This window comes from Xenopus tropicalis, chromosome 6 (genome assembly GCF_000004195.4).
Source record: "Xenopus tropicalis strain Nigerian chromosome 6, UCB_Xtro_10.0, whole genome shotgun sequence".
Lineage (NCBI taxonomy): Eukaryota > Metazoa > Chordata > Amphibia > Anura > Pipidae > Xenopus > Xenopus tropicalis.
This window is the reverse complement of record NC_030682.2, coordinates 9814462-9831083: the sequence shown is the minus strand read 5'-3', so window position 1 is coordinate 9831083 and position 16622 is coordinate 9814462. Positions and strand designations below refer to the sequence as shown.

Sequence of the window (16622 nt, the reverse complement as noted above, 5' to 3'; positions counted from 1 at the left end):
TTCCCCTCCTGTATCGGTTATTGATTGCTTTATATGTTACTCCTTGTAGAGTGTAAGCTCTTTTGGGCAGGGCTCTCTTCCCCTCCTGTATCGGTTATTGATTGCTTTATATGTTACTCCTTGTAGATTGTAAGCTCTTTTGGGCAGGGCTCTCTTCACCTCTTGTATCGGTTACTGATTGCTTTATATGTTACTCCTTGTAGAGTGTAAGCTCTTTTGGGCAGGGCTCTCTTCCCCTCCTGTATCGGTTATTGATTGCTTTATATGTTACTGCTTGTAGAGTGTAAGCTCTTTTGGGCAGGGCTCTCTTCCCCTCCTGTATCGGTTATTGATTGCTTTATATGTTACTCCTTGTAGAGTGTAAGCTCTTTTGGGCAGGGCTCCCTTCCCCTCCTGTATCGGTTACTGATTGCTTTATATGTTACTCCTTGTAGAGTGTAAGCTCTTTTGGGCAGGGCTCTCTTCCCCTCCTGTATCGGTTACTGATTGCTTTATATGTTACTCCTTGTAGAGTGTAAGCTCTTTGGGGCAGGGCTCCCTTCCCCTCTTGTATCGGTTATTGATTGCTTTATATGTTACTCCTTGTAGAGTGTAAGCTCTTTTGGGCAGGGCTCCCTTCCCCTCTTGTATCGGTTATTGATTGCTTTATATGTTACTCCTTGTAGAGTGTAAGCTCTTTTGGGCAGGGCTCTCTTCCCCTCCTGTATCGGTTATTGATTGGTTTATATGTTACTCCTTGTAGAGTGTAAGCTCTTTTGGGCAGGGCTCTCTTCCCCTCTTGTATCGGTTATTGGTTGCTTTATATGTTACTCTGTATGTCCAATGTATGAAACCCACTTATTGTACAGCGCTGTGGGGTATGTTGGCGCTTTATAAATAAATGTTAATAATGAACAACATGGCTGCCATGCCACATCTGGCTGATATGATTGTACTGCCCACTGGGCATATATAGTTTTTTTTAAAGTATTACAGGTATGGGATCCCTTATCTGGAAAACTGTTATCCAGAAAGCTCCGAATTACGGAAAGGCCATCTCCCATAGACTCCATTATAATCAAATTATTCCGAATTTTAAAACTGATTTCCTTTTTCTTTGTAATAATAAAACAGTACCTGTACTTGATCCCAACTAAGATATAATTACCCCTTATTGGGGCAGAACAGCCCTATTGGGTTTATTTAATGGTTAAATGATTCCCTTTTCTCTGTAATAATAAAACAGTACCTGTACTTGATCCCAACTAAGATATAATTACCCCTTATTGGGGCAGAACAGCCCTATTGGGTTTATTTCATGGTTAAATGATTCCCTTTTCTCTGTAATAATAAAACAGTACCTGTACTTGATCCCAACTAAGATATAATTACCCCTTATTGGGGCAGAACAGCCCTATTGGGTTTATTTCATGGTTAAATGATTCCCTTTTCTCTGTAATAATAAAACAGTACCTGTACTTGATCCCAACTAAGATATAATTACCCCTTATTGGGGGCAGAACAGCCCTATTGGGTTTATTTAATGGTTAAATGATTCCCTTTTCTCTGTAATAATAAAACAGTACCTGTACTTGATCCCAACTAAGATATAATTACCCCTTATTGGGGGCAGAACAGCCCTATTGGGTTTATTTAATGGTTAAATGATTCCCTTTTCTCTGTAATAATAAAACAGTACCTGTACTTGATCCCAACTAAGATATAATTACCCCTTATTGGGGGGCAGAACAGTCCTATTGGGTTTATTTAATGGTTAAATGATTCCCGTTTCTCTGTAATAATAAAACAGTACCTGTACTTGATCCCAACTAAGATATAAATAATCCTTATTGGCTGCAAAACAATCCTATTGGGTTTAATTAATGTTTTATTGATTTTTTAGTAGACTTAAGGTATGGAGATCCAAATTACGGAAAGACCCCTTATTCGGAATACCCTTAGTCCCGAGCATTGTGGATAATGGGTCCTATACCTGTACCTTACCACCATGTTAGCCGCCCCCCAGTAAGTGTATTCACTTACCTGATACCCTGGGCCGGTGCTCCTGTTAGCAGAAAACTGTAACGGCCAAGAGTTAATGCCACCGAGCAATCCTCTTCCTCCTCTTTGGAATCCTGAAGCAAGGGCAGGAGAAGGAAGAGGATCTCTCTCTCTATCACCCCAGGCCAAAGTGGGTTTCTGCTAACAGCAACACCAACCAGGGGTATCAGGTAAGTGATTACAATCACTGGGGGGTACTGAACATTGTGAGACATCCCAATGATTAGACCTTTCCTTCTCCTTTAAAGCTATAGCAACTTTTTCCATGTAGAGCAGTGATCCCCGACCAGTGGCTCCGGGGAAAGATGTTGCTCACCTCCCCCTTTGGATGTTGCCCCCAGTAGCTTCAAAGTAGGTGGCCATTTTTGAATTTCTAGTTTTTGCCATCAAAGCCACTCTTTTGCATCCTTAAGTACTTTTTTCAAGCTTGTGTGTCTCTCACTTTTTACATCTATGTGTGAGTAAAATAGGTTGGGGATGTCTGACGTTGAGTAAATTAGTCCATTACATGATGGTGGCCGGAATACAATAAAAATAAGAAGTCACGTAATGATGGGAGCCAAACTCTTGGGCTCAGAAAATGTTCTGTAGGTCCACATATGGCCTACTGGTTTCCAGTCCAGAAGCCCTGCTCTACAGTTTTGCCCAAAGACTGCATATCTAGAACAGGACACTTGATAAAACCCATCTGAAATATACCTTGGTCTTCCGGGGTCTGTGTGTTGGCATCTCTAAACATGTCCATTGCTTTGCGTTCTTCTACTGAAGACTGGACAGCCGCTGATTTCTTTGTTCCAAGACCCTTGGGAGATACCAGTTGGGGTGGCATCAAGCCGGTCCCTGGTGTCTCTACCAGCTTCTGTAGAACTTGCCTTATCTCCTGATCTGCTCGCTCCAGTGAGGCCCTGATGGAGCCCCCCACACCTGATTTTATACAGGAACATAAACACTGTCTTAAGTCATTTGATATTGATCTAGAGGCATTGATATGATACTGATCTATAAAGGTCATTATTGCTTTAATAACATAAAGTAAAGCGCTTACACATTTACCTGGGGGAACAGGTATCCTCCTTCCTCACCTATATTTGTTAGCACTACAGGTATATAAATTAATTGTATTCGGGGAATATTCCCTTGAAACCCACAGATGCACCTCCCCCTGAATAGGATTTTTCTAGTATTTTCATTTCCACAACAGCAATTATCTTTTTGTTTTATTTTTTCCAACCACTCACCAGCTTGAGACCATTCCTTCCGTTCTTATCTGAGCTCGACCACAGTTTTTCTATCAGTTATCCATTACTTGCATTCATTTCTCCTCTGGTTCCTTCCCTGCCCCTTTCAGCCATGTCATCATCACGCCATCAGTAGACCATATTTATAAAAGGTCTAAACTGGATGGAGGTTCCTCTCTCCGTTTTACATGCTGTTGTTGCTTTGTGCCCTTTCTCAGGCCAGGCCTTCTCCCTACTCACTAATAGTGATGGGCGAAATGTTTCGCCAGTCATGGATTCGCGGCAAATTGCCGCGTTTCGCCATTGGTGCATTGTTTTGCGAAACGGATGAAAAAATTCACTGCGCATCCAAAAATTGTCGCCCGCAACAAAAGAATAGCCGCGGGTGACAAAATAACAGCGGCGCAACAAAACAATACCCGCGGGTGACAAAATAATAGCTGCGGATGACAAAAGAATAGCCGCGGGCGACAAAACAATAGACACGGGTGACAAAATAATAGCCGCGGGTGACAAAAGAATAGCTGCGAAACCTAAGAATAGCCACGGGCGACAATTTTTTTTGACGCGCAACATTTTCGTTGTTTTGCTAATTTTCCGCCGCTTCGCAAATCTTTTGAAAGATTCGCAAATTTTTCGGCGAAGCGGGACAGATTGGCTAATCACTAACCGCTTAGGGTGAAGACACACGGAGCTACTAGTAGCCGCTACTTGTCGCGGCTACTAAAATAGACAATGCTGATCATTTACTGATAATTGTCTCTACGTGAAGACAAGTAGCTGCTAGCTTAGTGCCTCTCTACTCTTTGCTAATGCTTCTGACTATGGTGCACACTTGTTTTCCATTGAGCTTCCATCTCCTAGCTGGACTACTCCCTATTATATCTATCCATACAAAATGCTGCTTCAGAGGTCATGTGGGCGGGACTCTCAGCTGACTCCACCCCCCATACATTTGCATATTTTACATAATTTGCCTCCCTTATCTTTTCCCAACCCACAGAGGTGACTGTGACGTGAGCGGGTGAATGGACCAGTGCAGCAGAACTGCCCCCCCCGGGGAAGGAATTGCTGGGCACGAATGTCATTCTTAGCGACAAGTGCAATTTTCTGCAAAATGGCTGCAAAAATTCTCCATTAAAAAAAAAATGGAAAGTGAGGAAAAAGTCCTGGTTGAATTAAATAAAGCGCGGCAAAAATTTGCCCCATTTTTTACTAATTTTTCACTGTTTCGTGAATTCACTCAACCCTAGTCATTGTTTGTCTGCCGGTAACACTGGACCCAGTATTGCCCCATTCACAGTATATATATATTTATAGATTTACCCATGATTCCCCCTGCATTAGAGCCTCTGCCCTATACACTCACAGGTGGGACTGTCTGGGGCCCTATGCAGGGGGATCCCCCATATCAGTATTATGGATGGGGCCTTTCCCTTGGGGTCCTGTATGGGTCAGACAGCCAGTATCAGTGGGGCACATAAGGGCCTTTTTCCTCTGAGGTGGAACCAGCACACATGTGTAGTCGCCTGCATGCGTGTAGGGCTTATTTATTAAAAAATGCAAATATGAAAAACACAACAAAAACTTGAAAATCTTGAATAGAAACTGTAGGGACCCATAGGGTTAATCTGCCCCTATGGCTTTAAACCCTACCACTTCCTTATTGCTGCTGTTACTGGGCAAAGACGGTGAAGGTCCACTGAGCCTGGGAGCAGAATAGGCCCCAGTAAAGCCATTATTGCCCGGCCTAGGGTACCCATCCTATACTCTAGAGAAGTCGGGGACAGGGACTCCGTGAACGAGGACCTTTTAGATAGTTACTGTTGTAGAGCACTCTCTAGGAGAGTGAGATAGAGAGGGAAGGAAGCAAGAGCAGTTTCGGCTCCACCAAGGAAAGTAGTTGGAAGTACCTTCCATACAGGCACTGTTGCCTCAGCATAGGACCATGGTTAAGACATAGGAGACAGGCAGTATCTCAACCCTGTTCCACAGTCGGCTGTAGGACTCATAAAGCTAGGGGTTATCAACCTGAGGGCTGAGGTATCTATCCTGACTGCTTCCATAGGGGTGCCAAGCTGACCAGGTGCATTTACCCTGCCCAGACTCCCAAAGAGGTGGGATAAACCGATGTGCATCCTCTCTTTGCCATCCTCAGGGAGTACTATCATATAACATCTATATCTGTGAGTATAACCCTGCTGATTCAATTGTCTTGACAATAAACCTGTCTATAGTTCAACTACAAGAACCTTCCGGCGTCCATCTTTGCTAATCTGCACTGCACACAGCTACAGTGAGTTGTAGTTCCACTACACCCCAGCTCCGCAGGTCTTTTCCATATAGCGAAGGTCCATCCTGTCTTAGAGAGTCGCAGGTACCCCATGCTCTAACACCTATACTAGCCTGGGTTTTGACTATTTCATAGCCAAATAGGGGTTACAAAACTATGGCTTGATTTTGCCTAGGAAGTTTAACTTTCAAGTTTTGGGTTTTTGTGCACTTAAAAGGGGTTGTTCACCTTTGATTTAACTTTTAGTATGATGTAGAGAGTAATATTCTGAGGCAATTTGCAATTGGTCTTCATTTTGTTATTATTTGTAGTTTTTTTTTTTAATTATTTCAGCTTTTGTTCAGCAGCTCTCCAGTTTGGAGTTTCAGCAGCTATCTGGTTGCTAGGGTCCAAATTACCTTAGCAACCATGGTGTGGTTAACATGAGGGACTGATATATGAATAGGAGAGGGCCTGAATAGAAAGATAAGTAATGAAAAAGTAACAATAACAATAAAACTGGAGCCTCACAGAGCAATAGGTTTTGGCTGCCGGGGTCAGTGACCCCCATTTGAAAGCTGCAAAGAGTCAGAAGAAGGCAAATAATTAAAAAACTATGAAAAATAAATAAAGAAGACCAATTGAAAAGTTGCTTAGAACTGGCCATTCTATAACATAGAATGGCGAACCCCCCCTTTCACTATTACATGCCCTTGATTAATATTGCTCCCCTTCTTTGTACATTACAAAAATGTGCTTTACAAACCTCTGACAACTTTTTGACCTTTATTATAACTGGACGATTTAATTGGTGAATTTTTGTTGCTGCAAATGTGGAATTTCGCAGCGAATCCCATGCCTGGGGGAACATTTCCCTCATCGCTATGCTGAAAGCCTTGGCTCTGTGTTGCTATGAAAGCCACTCGCGGTTTTCTCCGTTTCTGTTCCGGCAGCGACACGTCCCAGCTATTTCCAGGTATGAGAGATATGGGGAATCTAATTGCAATTTCATGCAGTCCCAGTGCCATCAACTGGCAGGATACACATGGCTGACTCTTACTGACCTTGCCTATCCGCTTCAGTTGTATTGATTAAGCGCTCTAATTCCATTAATTAACTAACCAACCTGCACTGGTGTCAGAAATAAACTCAGAGAATCCGTTTCAGAGACAGTTCTTGGGGGGGAAGTAAAAGAGATTTACTCTGTAGAGCATGAAAAGGCAATATAACCACTGCCCGGCACTGTCCTCTTTCTCTTAAACTGGCGGATCAGCCTGACAGCCAGTTAGGGGGAAACGTATTTCATACCGCCCCACTGTCCCTATTTTCGCGGGACGGTCCCTTTTTTGACAGCTCAACCCGTAGTCCCGGATTCTCACTGAAAAGTCCCACATTTCCCTTTGATCTCCTGCACTGAAGAGAGCCCGGAAATCTTAACGAGCAACACCTGCACTTAGATACATTGTTTCTCAAATTTAATTAAATAAGTGGCTTTTGGCAGAGAGCGCAGAAAGGTAAAAAGCCCCCCCCCCTGCACTGAGATACAATTGTAACCAATAAGCTAATAAGGTCTCTTGGGGGATTTTCGCAGACAGTCCCTTTTTTGACAGCTCAACCCGTAGTCCCGGATTCTCACTGAAAAGTCCCACATTTCCCTTTGATCTCCTGCACTGAAGAGAGCCCGGAAATCTTAACGAGCAACACCTGCACTTAGATACATTGTTTCTCAAATTTAATTAAATAAGTGGCTTTTGGCAGAGAGCGCAGAAAGGTAAAAATCCCCCCCCCCCTGCACTGAGATACAATTGTAACCAATAAGCTAATAAGGTCTCTTGGGGGATTTTCGCAGACAGTCCCTCTTTTGACAGCTCAACCCATAGTCCCAGATTCTCACTGAAAAGTCCCACATTTCCCTTTGATCTCCTGCACTGAAGAGAGCCCGGAAATCTTAACGAGCGACACCTGCACTTAGATACATTGTTTCTCAAATTTAATTAAATAAGTGGCTTTTGGCAGAGAGCGCAGAAAGTTAAAAAGCCCCCCCCCCCTGCACTGAGATACAATTGTAACTAATAAGCTAATAAGGTCTCTTGGGGGAACGGAGACTTGCAGCCTAAAGGGCAACTTCACCTTTTTCAGCAAAACTGTAATAACACATAAAACAGGAGCCCAAAACCCCCAGAAATGTGTTCAAACTTTAAATAACCTGCCAAATTTAGTCAAATGGGAGTGGTATTTAGGGGGTGTGGTTGCCAAAATGGGCGTGGTCGCGGCATTTATTTTTGTCCCTCTTTCCAATTTCAAAATGTTGGGAGGTATGGTATTTGCTGCCATTGCTGCTCCTGGGAGCCCAGATTGTATGTGGGTGCACAGAGCCTGTAGGTTTGGGTCACAGGGGGGGAACCTGGAGATCCCCACAGTACAATCCTAGGGTTAATGTTGCCTTTACCCTGTTGGCACAATTATGGGGCAGATTGTGATTATTGCTGGAAAATTCGTATGCTTGTAGGGACCCCAAGACTTGGGCCCCTTAGACTGGGTGTCCAGGCATACCAGTGGGTGGCCTTGTGGGATATGGACACCTAAGGGTGGTCCTAATTGTGCGTGTACTATAATTATTCTTTCCAGGTTAAAAGAGAGTTTCCTCTGCAGTTCAGCAGTAACCACTAGGTGGAGGTGTTCTGCAATATAAAAGGGGATGACTCGCAAACCACGAGGTCTTTCTTCTTGGGACTTCCCCTGACTAAGAGGTAGCTACAGGAGTCAGTTAGATAATTCAGTTAGATATGTTATAGTCACTCTAGGAGTGAAAGGGTAGATAATGTTATTTAGTTGGGCAGCTTGAGGCCCCTCCGAGGAGATTAGTGAGGTTATCACCTTCCGGCATTACTGGCCATAGTTCGGGTATATTCAGCGGCTAGCTCAGGTCGCATCATATTCCCAAAGGAGGGGCGATTAGTTTAATTGGTTAATTAGCAATCTCAAGTCTTCTGGTCAATTCCTCCCCAGGCGGATCACCAGCAACTGGGTAAGCGCTCACCCAAGGGGAGTTGCAGAGAGTTGGCCAAGTTGAGGCCTACACAAACCAACACAGCTCAAATAGCACATCTGCTCAAAGATACTTACAGCCAACACTCACGCGTGTGCTACATGCTTAAAAAGGCCACTACTTGCCATGGCAAGCCAACGGAGGCTGTCCTGGGTCATTTGTGCAGGATTAACTCTTTCCAGTGATGTCATCAGAATGCGCCCCACTGGCACTCTAGTGGCGTTGCTCTTATATTATGCACAGTAGTTTTATTATGAATGGGACCCTTCCCAATGCTTGTCCCTGGTCACTATATCAAGTGCCATGTTCTGAGAAGGCTGAGGAATCTCCTTTAACCCAAAGACTGTTATGGGTGAAGACACACGGAGCTACTAGTAGCAGCTACTTGTCACGGCTACTAAAACAGACAATGCTGATCATTTACTGATAATTGTCTCTACGTGTGTTTTAGCAGAGGCAATTCTCAGTATTTTCTGGAGTTTAGTAGCCATGACAAGTAGCTGCTACTAAGTAGCTCCGTGTGTCTTCCCCCTAAGGGCAGTGGCAGACGGGGAGATTAGTTGCCCCTTGACAAATCTTTGTTGCCGCGGACGATTAATCTCCCCCCAATGCCATTCCACCCAGGGTCAGACTGGGCTGCTGGGACACCGGGAAAAAGCCCAGTCTGATCTTTGTTGATGATCCCCCTCCCGAACGCTCCTGCCCTGACGCGTTCAATTTATACGTGCTCGGGGAGGATGCCGGGTGGGGGCCCTGTGGGGGGGTTTGGGGGGCCCCTGGGCGGGGTAGGGGACCCGGCTGGCTGGGGCACCTGCAGGGCCCCTGGGGTGGGAGCCCCGGTGGGCCCTGCACCCCCTAGTCTGACCCTGATCACACCGGCAGGAATGTAACTCGCCAGTGGGATGGCATATGTGTAGTGATGATTTGCCAAAGTCGCTCGAAGTTGCCTTGAGAGGAAACTTCGGGCGACTTTGGCAAATTGTAGTTATAAGGAATATGTGCATATCTTCTTCTCTGTAGAACCAAGGTAGGAGAGAATATGTGTTGAGTATACAGAGCAGTAATAGCCAACTCGAGTCCCCCAAACCCTAAAGCTGGCCATACATGTTAAGATTTTACTGTCCCTAACGACCAATTTCAGTGCGATCGGACCAATCCGTCAAATCATCATAAAGTTAGCGGGCACCGAACCATCGCACATCTAGCGATTTTCCATCCGACATCGGTCAGAAAATCGATTTTGAAATTTACCCATTGTCCAACTGGACGATATCGCTTGAAATGGTCGCTTCCGTTGATGGACAAATCGTACTTTTTAAGATAAGCTTGGTCCTACGATAACAAAAAAGATCTTAATGTGTATGGCCAGCGTAATGGCCAATGACTGAAGAGCAGATAGATGTGGATGTGTTGTATGAAGCATGGTCTTGCCGCATTGGGTCCGGTGTTTGATTCCAACCAGGGCACTATGTGCTGGGGCTTCCTCTGGGTTTAATACCTCACTCCTAATATATACAGGCAGGTTAGTTGCCCCCCTGACCCTTCATTAAATGAACCCGTGTGTGAGAGAGAGAGAGAGAGAGAGAGAGAGAGAGATTGTCCTGTAAAATTTGGTGTATGATGTTGGTGCTGTATAAATGAGTACAGAAACAGCCTGTATGTATTATATAGTGAATGTGATAAATATGCTTCTAAAAATCCCATAGGAATAAATAGAAAGTGGGGGAGTTTTTATGAATAAAGCTCTAAATTCACTTTCTAATAAATCTGCCCCCAAGTCTTTTCTTGCTGAGTTAAACATAAAACAGGATTATGCCGGTGCCCAAATAGAGCTTGCCCCAGCCACCTGGTCATTTCTGATCATTTTCATTTGATTTTCTTTTTCACCAGAGGCCACTGTGTCCCAGTAATTTATGTTTTGGAATTGAGGTCTTTAACCACTATGGGATTTTATATCAATAAACAAATATAAGCAGCCATGTAATGCTCAGTGGGTGGGACAACCAATATGAAGAGATACAAGATCAGAGTGTATGTAAATAGTGATGAGTGAATCTGTCCCATTTCGCTTCGCCGGAAAATTCGCGAATCTTTCAAAAGATTTACAAGCGGTGGACAATTTGCGAAACAGAGAAAATGTTGCGCGTCAAAAAAACTTGTCACCCGCGACTATTCTTTTGTCGCAAGGCTATTCTTTTGTCACCTGCGTCTATTCTTTTGTGGCCCACGGTTATTCTTTTGTCGCCCGCGGCTATTCTTTTGACGCCCACGACTATTCTTTTGTCGTCCACGACTATTCTTTTGTCACCCACGGCTATTCTTTTGTTGCGAGGCTATTCTTTTGTCACCCGTGGCTATTCTTTTGTCTCCCGCAGCTATTCTTTTGTCGCGAGGCTATTCTTTTGTCACCTGCGGCTATTCTTTTGTCACCCGTGGCTATTCTTTTGTCTCCCGCCGCTATTCTTTTGTCACAAGGCTATTCTTTTGTCACCTGAGGCTATTCTTTTGTCTCCAGCGGCTATTCTTTTGTCGCGAGGCTATTCTTTTGTCACGGTTATTCTTTTGTCGCCCGCAGCTATTCTTTTGACGCCCACGGCTATTCTTTTGTCGCTCGCAGCTTTTCTTTTGTCGCAAGGCTATTCTTTTGTCACCTGCGTCTATTCTTTTGTGGCCCATGGTTATTCTTTTGTCGCCCGTGGCCATTCATTTTTTCACCCACAACTATTCTTTTGTCACCCTCGGCTATTCTTTTGTCTCCCGTGGCTATTCTTTTGTCGCGAGGCTATTCTTTTGTCACCCGTGGCTATTCTTTTGTCTCCCGCGGCTATTCTTTTGTCGTGAGGCTATTCTTTTGTCGCCTGCAGCTATTCTTTTGTTGCAAGGCTATTCTTTTGTCACCTGAGGCTATTCTTTTGTCTCCCGTGGCTATTCTTTTGTCGCAAGGCTATTCTTTTGTCACGGTTATTCTTTTGTCGCCCGCAGCTATTCTTTTGACGCCCACGACTATTCTTTTGTCACCCGTGGCTATTCTTTTGTCTCCCGTGGCTATTCTTTTGTCGCGAGGTTATTCTTTTTTCACCCGCGTCTATTCTTTTGTCGCCTGTGGCTATTCTTTTGTCACGAGGCTATTTTTTTTGTCACCCGCGGCTATTTTTTTGTCTCCCGTGGCTATTCTTTTGTCATGAGGGTATTCTTTTGTCACCCCGTCTATTCTTTTGTCACCCGCGGCTATTCTTTTTTTGCGAGGCTATTCTTTTGTCACCCGCATCTATTCTTTTGTTGCCCGCGGCTATTCTTTTGTCACCCGCGGCTATTCTTTTGTTGGACGCGCGAATCCATGCCTGGCAAAACATTTCACCCATCACTATATGTAAACCCTTTTTATAGACAGGCTATATGTTCCCTGTAATACATAGATTTGTCTACTTGCAGGGTCGGGTTTCCACTGGGCCACCGTTGTCCACTGAAGGTAAGTTTCATTTACATGCACTTGGGGGAGGGGGTTTTGGGGGGTAGCAGAGTGTTTAGGGGCCACAGTGGGGGCCAGTTGGGGAGTAAGGGGGCCCCTGGGGCGGCAGCCCTGGTAGTCCCTGCCACCCCCAGTCTGACCCTGTCTATTTGGCCCTTTTTTTGATAATAAAGGGGACATTCTACCTCTTGGGAAGAAAACAAGGAGCCACCGGAGGCCTTTTGGTGCATTTAATAAGCAGCCAACATTTATTTAGACAAGAAATACAACATGTTCTAATCCATTTTCAAGTCAAGGCACTGTCTAATAATGGTATCATACTGCCCACTGTCTCTATAAGCATGAATCTTCATACAGAAGTCCAAAAATATAAAGACCCGCCCTTACAATACATGTATTATTGTGCAACTAACCCCCTTTCAAAGGAAAAAAAAAAAGTAAGCAGACCTCAAACAACACAGTATGGTTCACAACCACTATCTCTTCCTTTTATGAACTGGACATTTGACTATAAGCAGTCTATAGAGGTTTCACGAACATCTCTGACTGCGGGGGGGGGGGGGGGGGCGGGGGGTTTAATAAATAAGAACAAAATAAAGTACATGCTTTGGAAAAACTACAATACAACGATACAAACATTCGAATCATCTACAACATCAACGGCAAGCTTGTCACTTTGAGTACGTGTTAATATGCAACTGTCACGAGTCCCCGAGTTACGGGAATTGACGTGCCAACTGTTTATTGTACATTCAGATTCTATTTTCTCAGTAGAACGTATTCGTAATGCCATGGTAAGCCTCAGCTGGGAAGGGGGCAAATTAGAGACGCCTCTTCCAGAACAGCCATTTGATTGCCAACATACGTAGCAAATACACTGTCAACTGAAGCTTTTACATATACAGGTATAGGACCCGTTATCCAGAATGCTTGGGGCCAAGGGTATTCCGGATAGGATTGTTTTGAATCCAGTAAGGATTAATTACATCTCAATTGGGATCAAGTACAGGTACTGTTTTATTATTACAGAGAAAAGGGAATCATTTACCCATTAAATAAACCCAATAGGGCTGTTCTGCCCCCAATAAGGGGTAATTATATCTTAGTTGGGATCAAGTACAGGTACTGTTTTATTATTACAGAGAAAAGGGAATCATTTAACCATGAAATAAACCCAATAGGACTGTTCTGCCCCAATAAGGGGTAATTATATCTTAGTTGGGATCAAGTACAGGTACTGTTTTATTATTACAGAGAAAAGGGAATCATTTAACCATTAAATAAACCCAATAGGGCTGTTCTGCCCCAATAAGGGGTAATTATATCTTAGTTGGGATCAAGTACAGGTACTGTTTTATTATTACAGAGAAAAGGGAATCATTTAACCATTAAATAAACCCAATAGGGCTGTTCTGCCCCCAATAAGGGGTAATTATATCTTAGTTGGGATCAAGTACAGGTACTGTTTTATTATTACAGAGAAAAGGGAATCATTTAACCATTAAATAAACCCAATAGGGCTGTTCTGCCCCCAATAAGGGGTAATTATATCTTAGTTGGGATCAAGTACAGGTACTGTTTTATTATTACAGAGAAAAGGGAATCATTTAACCATGAAATAAACCCAATAGGGCTGTTCTGCCCCAATAAGGGGTAATTATATCTTAGTTGGGATCAAGTACAGGTACTGTTTTATTATTACAGAGAAAAGGGAATCATTTAACCATTAAATAAACCCAACAGGGCTGTTCTGCCCCCAATAAGGGGTAATTATATCTTAGTTGGGATCAAGTACAGGTACTGTTTTATTATTACAGAGAAAAGGGAATCATTTAACCATGAAATAAACCCAATAGGGCTGTTCTGCCCCAATAAGGGGTAATTATATCTTAGTTGGGATCAAGTACAGGTACTGTTTTATTATTACAGAGAAAATGGAATCATTTAACCATTAAATAAACCCAATAGGCTGTTCTGCCCCCAATAAGGGGTAATTATATCTTAGTTGGGATCAAGTACAGGTACTGTTTTATTATTACAGAGAAAAAGGAAATCAGTTTAAAATTCTGAATTATTTGATTAAAATGGGAGACAGGCTTCCCGTAATTCGGAGCTTTCTGGATAATGGGTTTCCGGATAAGGGATTCCATACCTGTATGTATATATATAAACTGTAGAGTGATGTTCTTATATCATCAGAGGATAAGGACTATACCTAAGGGTCATGTCCCATTTTGTTTTAGTATTTAGCACAATTTATTAGATGTTGACTTGGACCAAGATACTTAGTGATGTGTTTATGGCAGTGGCCCAGCAAGTCTTGTGTTTGTGTAGAATGACTTCATATCAAGGCAGAATTTGGCAGTGTTCAATGCACTGACGCCTTAATCGCATCTGCTCACGTCACTATTCGGTGCATTAATGTAAACACAGAATTTCATTTCCGTAGTTGAGTCATATTCGCGTGATCATGAATAGTAGGTAACGGTAGGGCGAGGTATCTACCATAGAATAATACTCTTCGTCGTAAGGAGGAGAATAAGCCGTCTGTAAGATATTATTAGGCTTATTACCTGCTAGCTCATCATAGTTTTACTATGGAATGACACTTTTGATAATAATAATTGATGTATTTAGTGTAAATGTTCCCTTTAAGACTGCAATAGCACATATCCCCCCTTCTCGTGCCCCATTTCCCCTGCCTTAACTATGGGAAGGATCCTTTTTGCTTATATGCAATGTCACGGTTTCTCCAAGAGTTCCATAGCTCAAGGTCCTGGTCGAAACCTCTGTTTTAAAGCTTGGTGGTCCGTTGTCTACAGAACGTTGGACCTCTGTGCAGTAGGAAGGCTTAATGTTGAATGATGGCGCGCCAGGGGATGGGGAGCTCACACTAGCCCCAGCCATGGAGGCTTCATTCATGCTGAAGGAAACATTTGAGGATCCCATTAAATTCATCCGACTCATCCTTGATGCCGCCATGAATATGCCTCCGGTGATATTTTCTTTAAAGTTGTGAAAAAAGCTTTGCCTTGGTTTTGGCACCACGGGTCTCCCCACGTTTAACAACACAGGCTTGCCGATCGTTGGCTCGTTAATTTCAGCCTGCAGGACGGAGATTTCACAGGGTTCGTCTTTGCCGATATTCGGGTCGCTTTCATCGCATCCGTAAGTCTCTCCTTGGCCTGGAACATAATCTTCAAGGTCTTCAAATGTCAGGACTTTCCCGTCACAAGTGAGAATCTTTTTATCTCTGTTTTTGAGGTCGTCGTTTTCTTCTTCTTCTTCTGGTGGCTCTTCAACAATGACATCTTCTACTTCCAAGGGCACTTCTTGGAATTCAGAGGCATTTTCTTCGGTATCTAACGATGGTCTTTCTGCTCCATCTGACTCACTAAGTTGAACTTTGGTTTCTCCTTGATTGGGACTATTTCTGTGAGCTGCAGGATATCCAGTGGCAGCGGCACTATCATTTGAGAAGAAGTCGTCATCCTCTTCTGAAACACACTGTAAATGTAGGTTATCATCTAAGTTGGAGTCCTCCTCTATAAGTCCATAATCCATTGACGTGATATCGGAATCTGTTAAACCGCAAGAAGGGAATGAAGACTTTGATTCTTCTACTGATTTGTTGTTGGAGTTGTTTGTGTTGGGATCATCATGAGGAGAACGTCTTGGTCGTGTGAACTTCCTTCCACCGAAATCGTCTTTCTCTGGTTTGGCTGGGGATGTCCCTCTTTTTCTTGGAGGCAGCTGAGATTTCTTCACCTTAAACTCAATAATTTCCTCAACTTCAAAGTACCTGGGCTTTTGTTCTTCCACACGGGAATGTGCCCCTCGCTCGTCCTCTGGTTCTGTCACAAAGAGCGTAGGGAGCACAGTCTTTCTGGTTTCTTGCTCGGACCTATGGACAAACTGTTTGGTTCTGGATACAAAGTGAGGTTCCGGAGTTGACATTTCAGATCTTGGTTGCCTAGAGGGGGAGGCAGAGGCAGGACGCGAAGGAGAAAATCCAGGTCGGCGTCTCATTCTTGGACTTTTCACCACTGTAGTTATTGTCTCCTCTCTAGTGATGTAAATGTGCGAATTAAAATGTGCATGATGAAACGACCACGTCCCCCATGCTAGGTTAGTCACGTGACTCTCAACACGGATTTTAAAGATCATGCTGAATGGCACACACAAACGCAATCTTGTAGTTAAACACACAAATCAAGCACTAAGGTATTCACAGTATATATGGCCTCTGAAGAAGTCCTATCTTGGGAACTCAAGTCAGCCATATTATTATTATTATTATTATTATTAGTATTTTTTCCATTAAATAGAAACTTAAATATTGTAATTCTGGAAAATGCATGAAATTCAATTGACTTCCCTTGGAAAAAATGTTAAAGTTCCATCTAATCGGAACCGTCGTGTTAGTTGACACCATAGAACAGCGGTTCTCAGCCTGTGGGTCGGGACCCCTTTGTGGGGGTTGAATGACCCTTTCACAGGGGTCGCCTATGACCATGGGAAAACACATATTTCCGATGGTCTTAGGAATAATTT

The 16622-nt window shown here is 43.5% G+C and overlaps 1 protein-coding gene across 21 annotated transcripts in view; it reads right to left on the bottom strand.

The window, feature by feature from the left end:
• Positions 1 to 16622, bottom strand: part of obscn (obscurin, cytoskeletal calmodulin and titin-interacting RhoGEF) — a 241276-nt gene that overhangs the window by 38514 nt on the left and 186140 nt on the right. For 19 of the 21 annotated variants that reach the window (XM_031903695.1, XM_031903696.1, XM_031903701.1 and 16 more), the window contains one exon: positions 2740 to 2964. In XM_031903695.1, the coding sequence (XP_031759555.1) occupies positions 2740 to 2964 (225 nt within the window). Of the gene's footprint in view, positions 1 to 2739; positions 2965 to 14169; positions 16135 to 16622 lie in introns of those variants that run through there. The other 2 variants (XM_031903713.1, XM_031903715.1) reach the window with 1 other exon arrangement.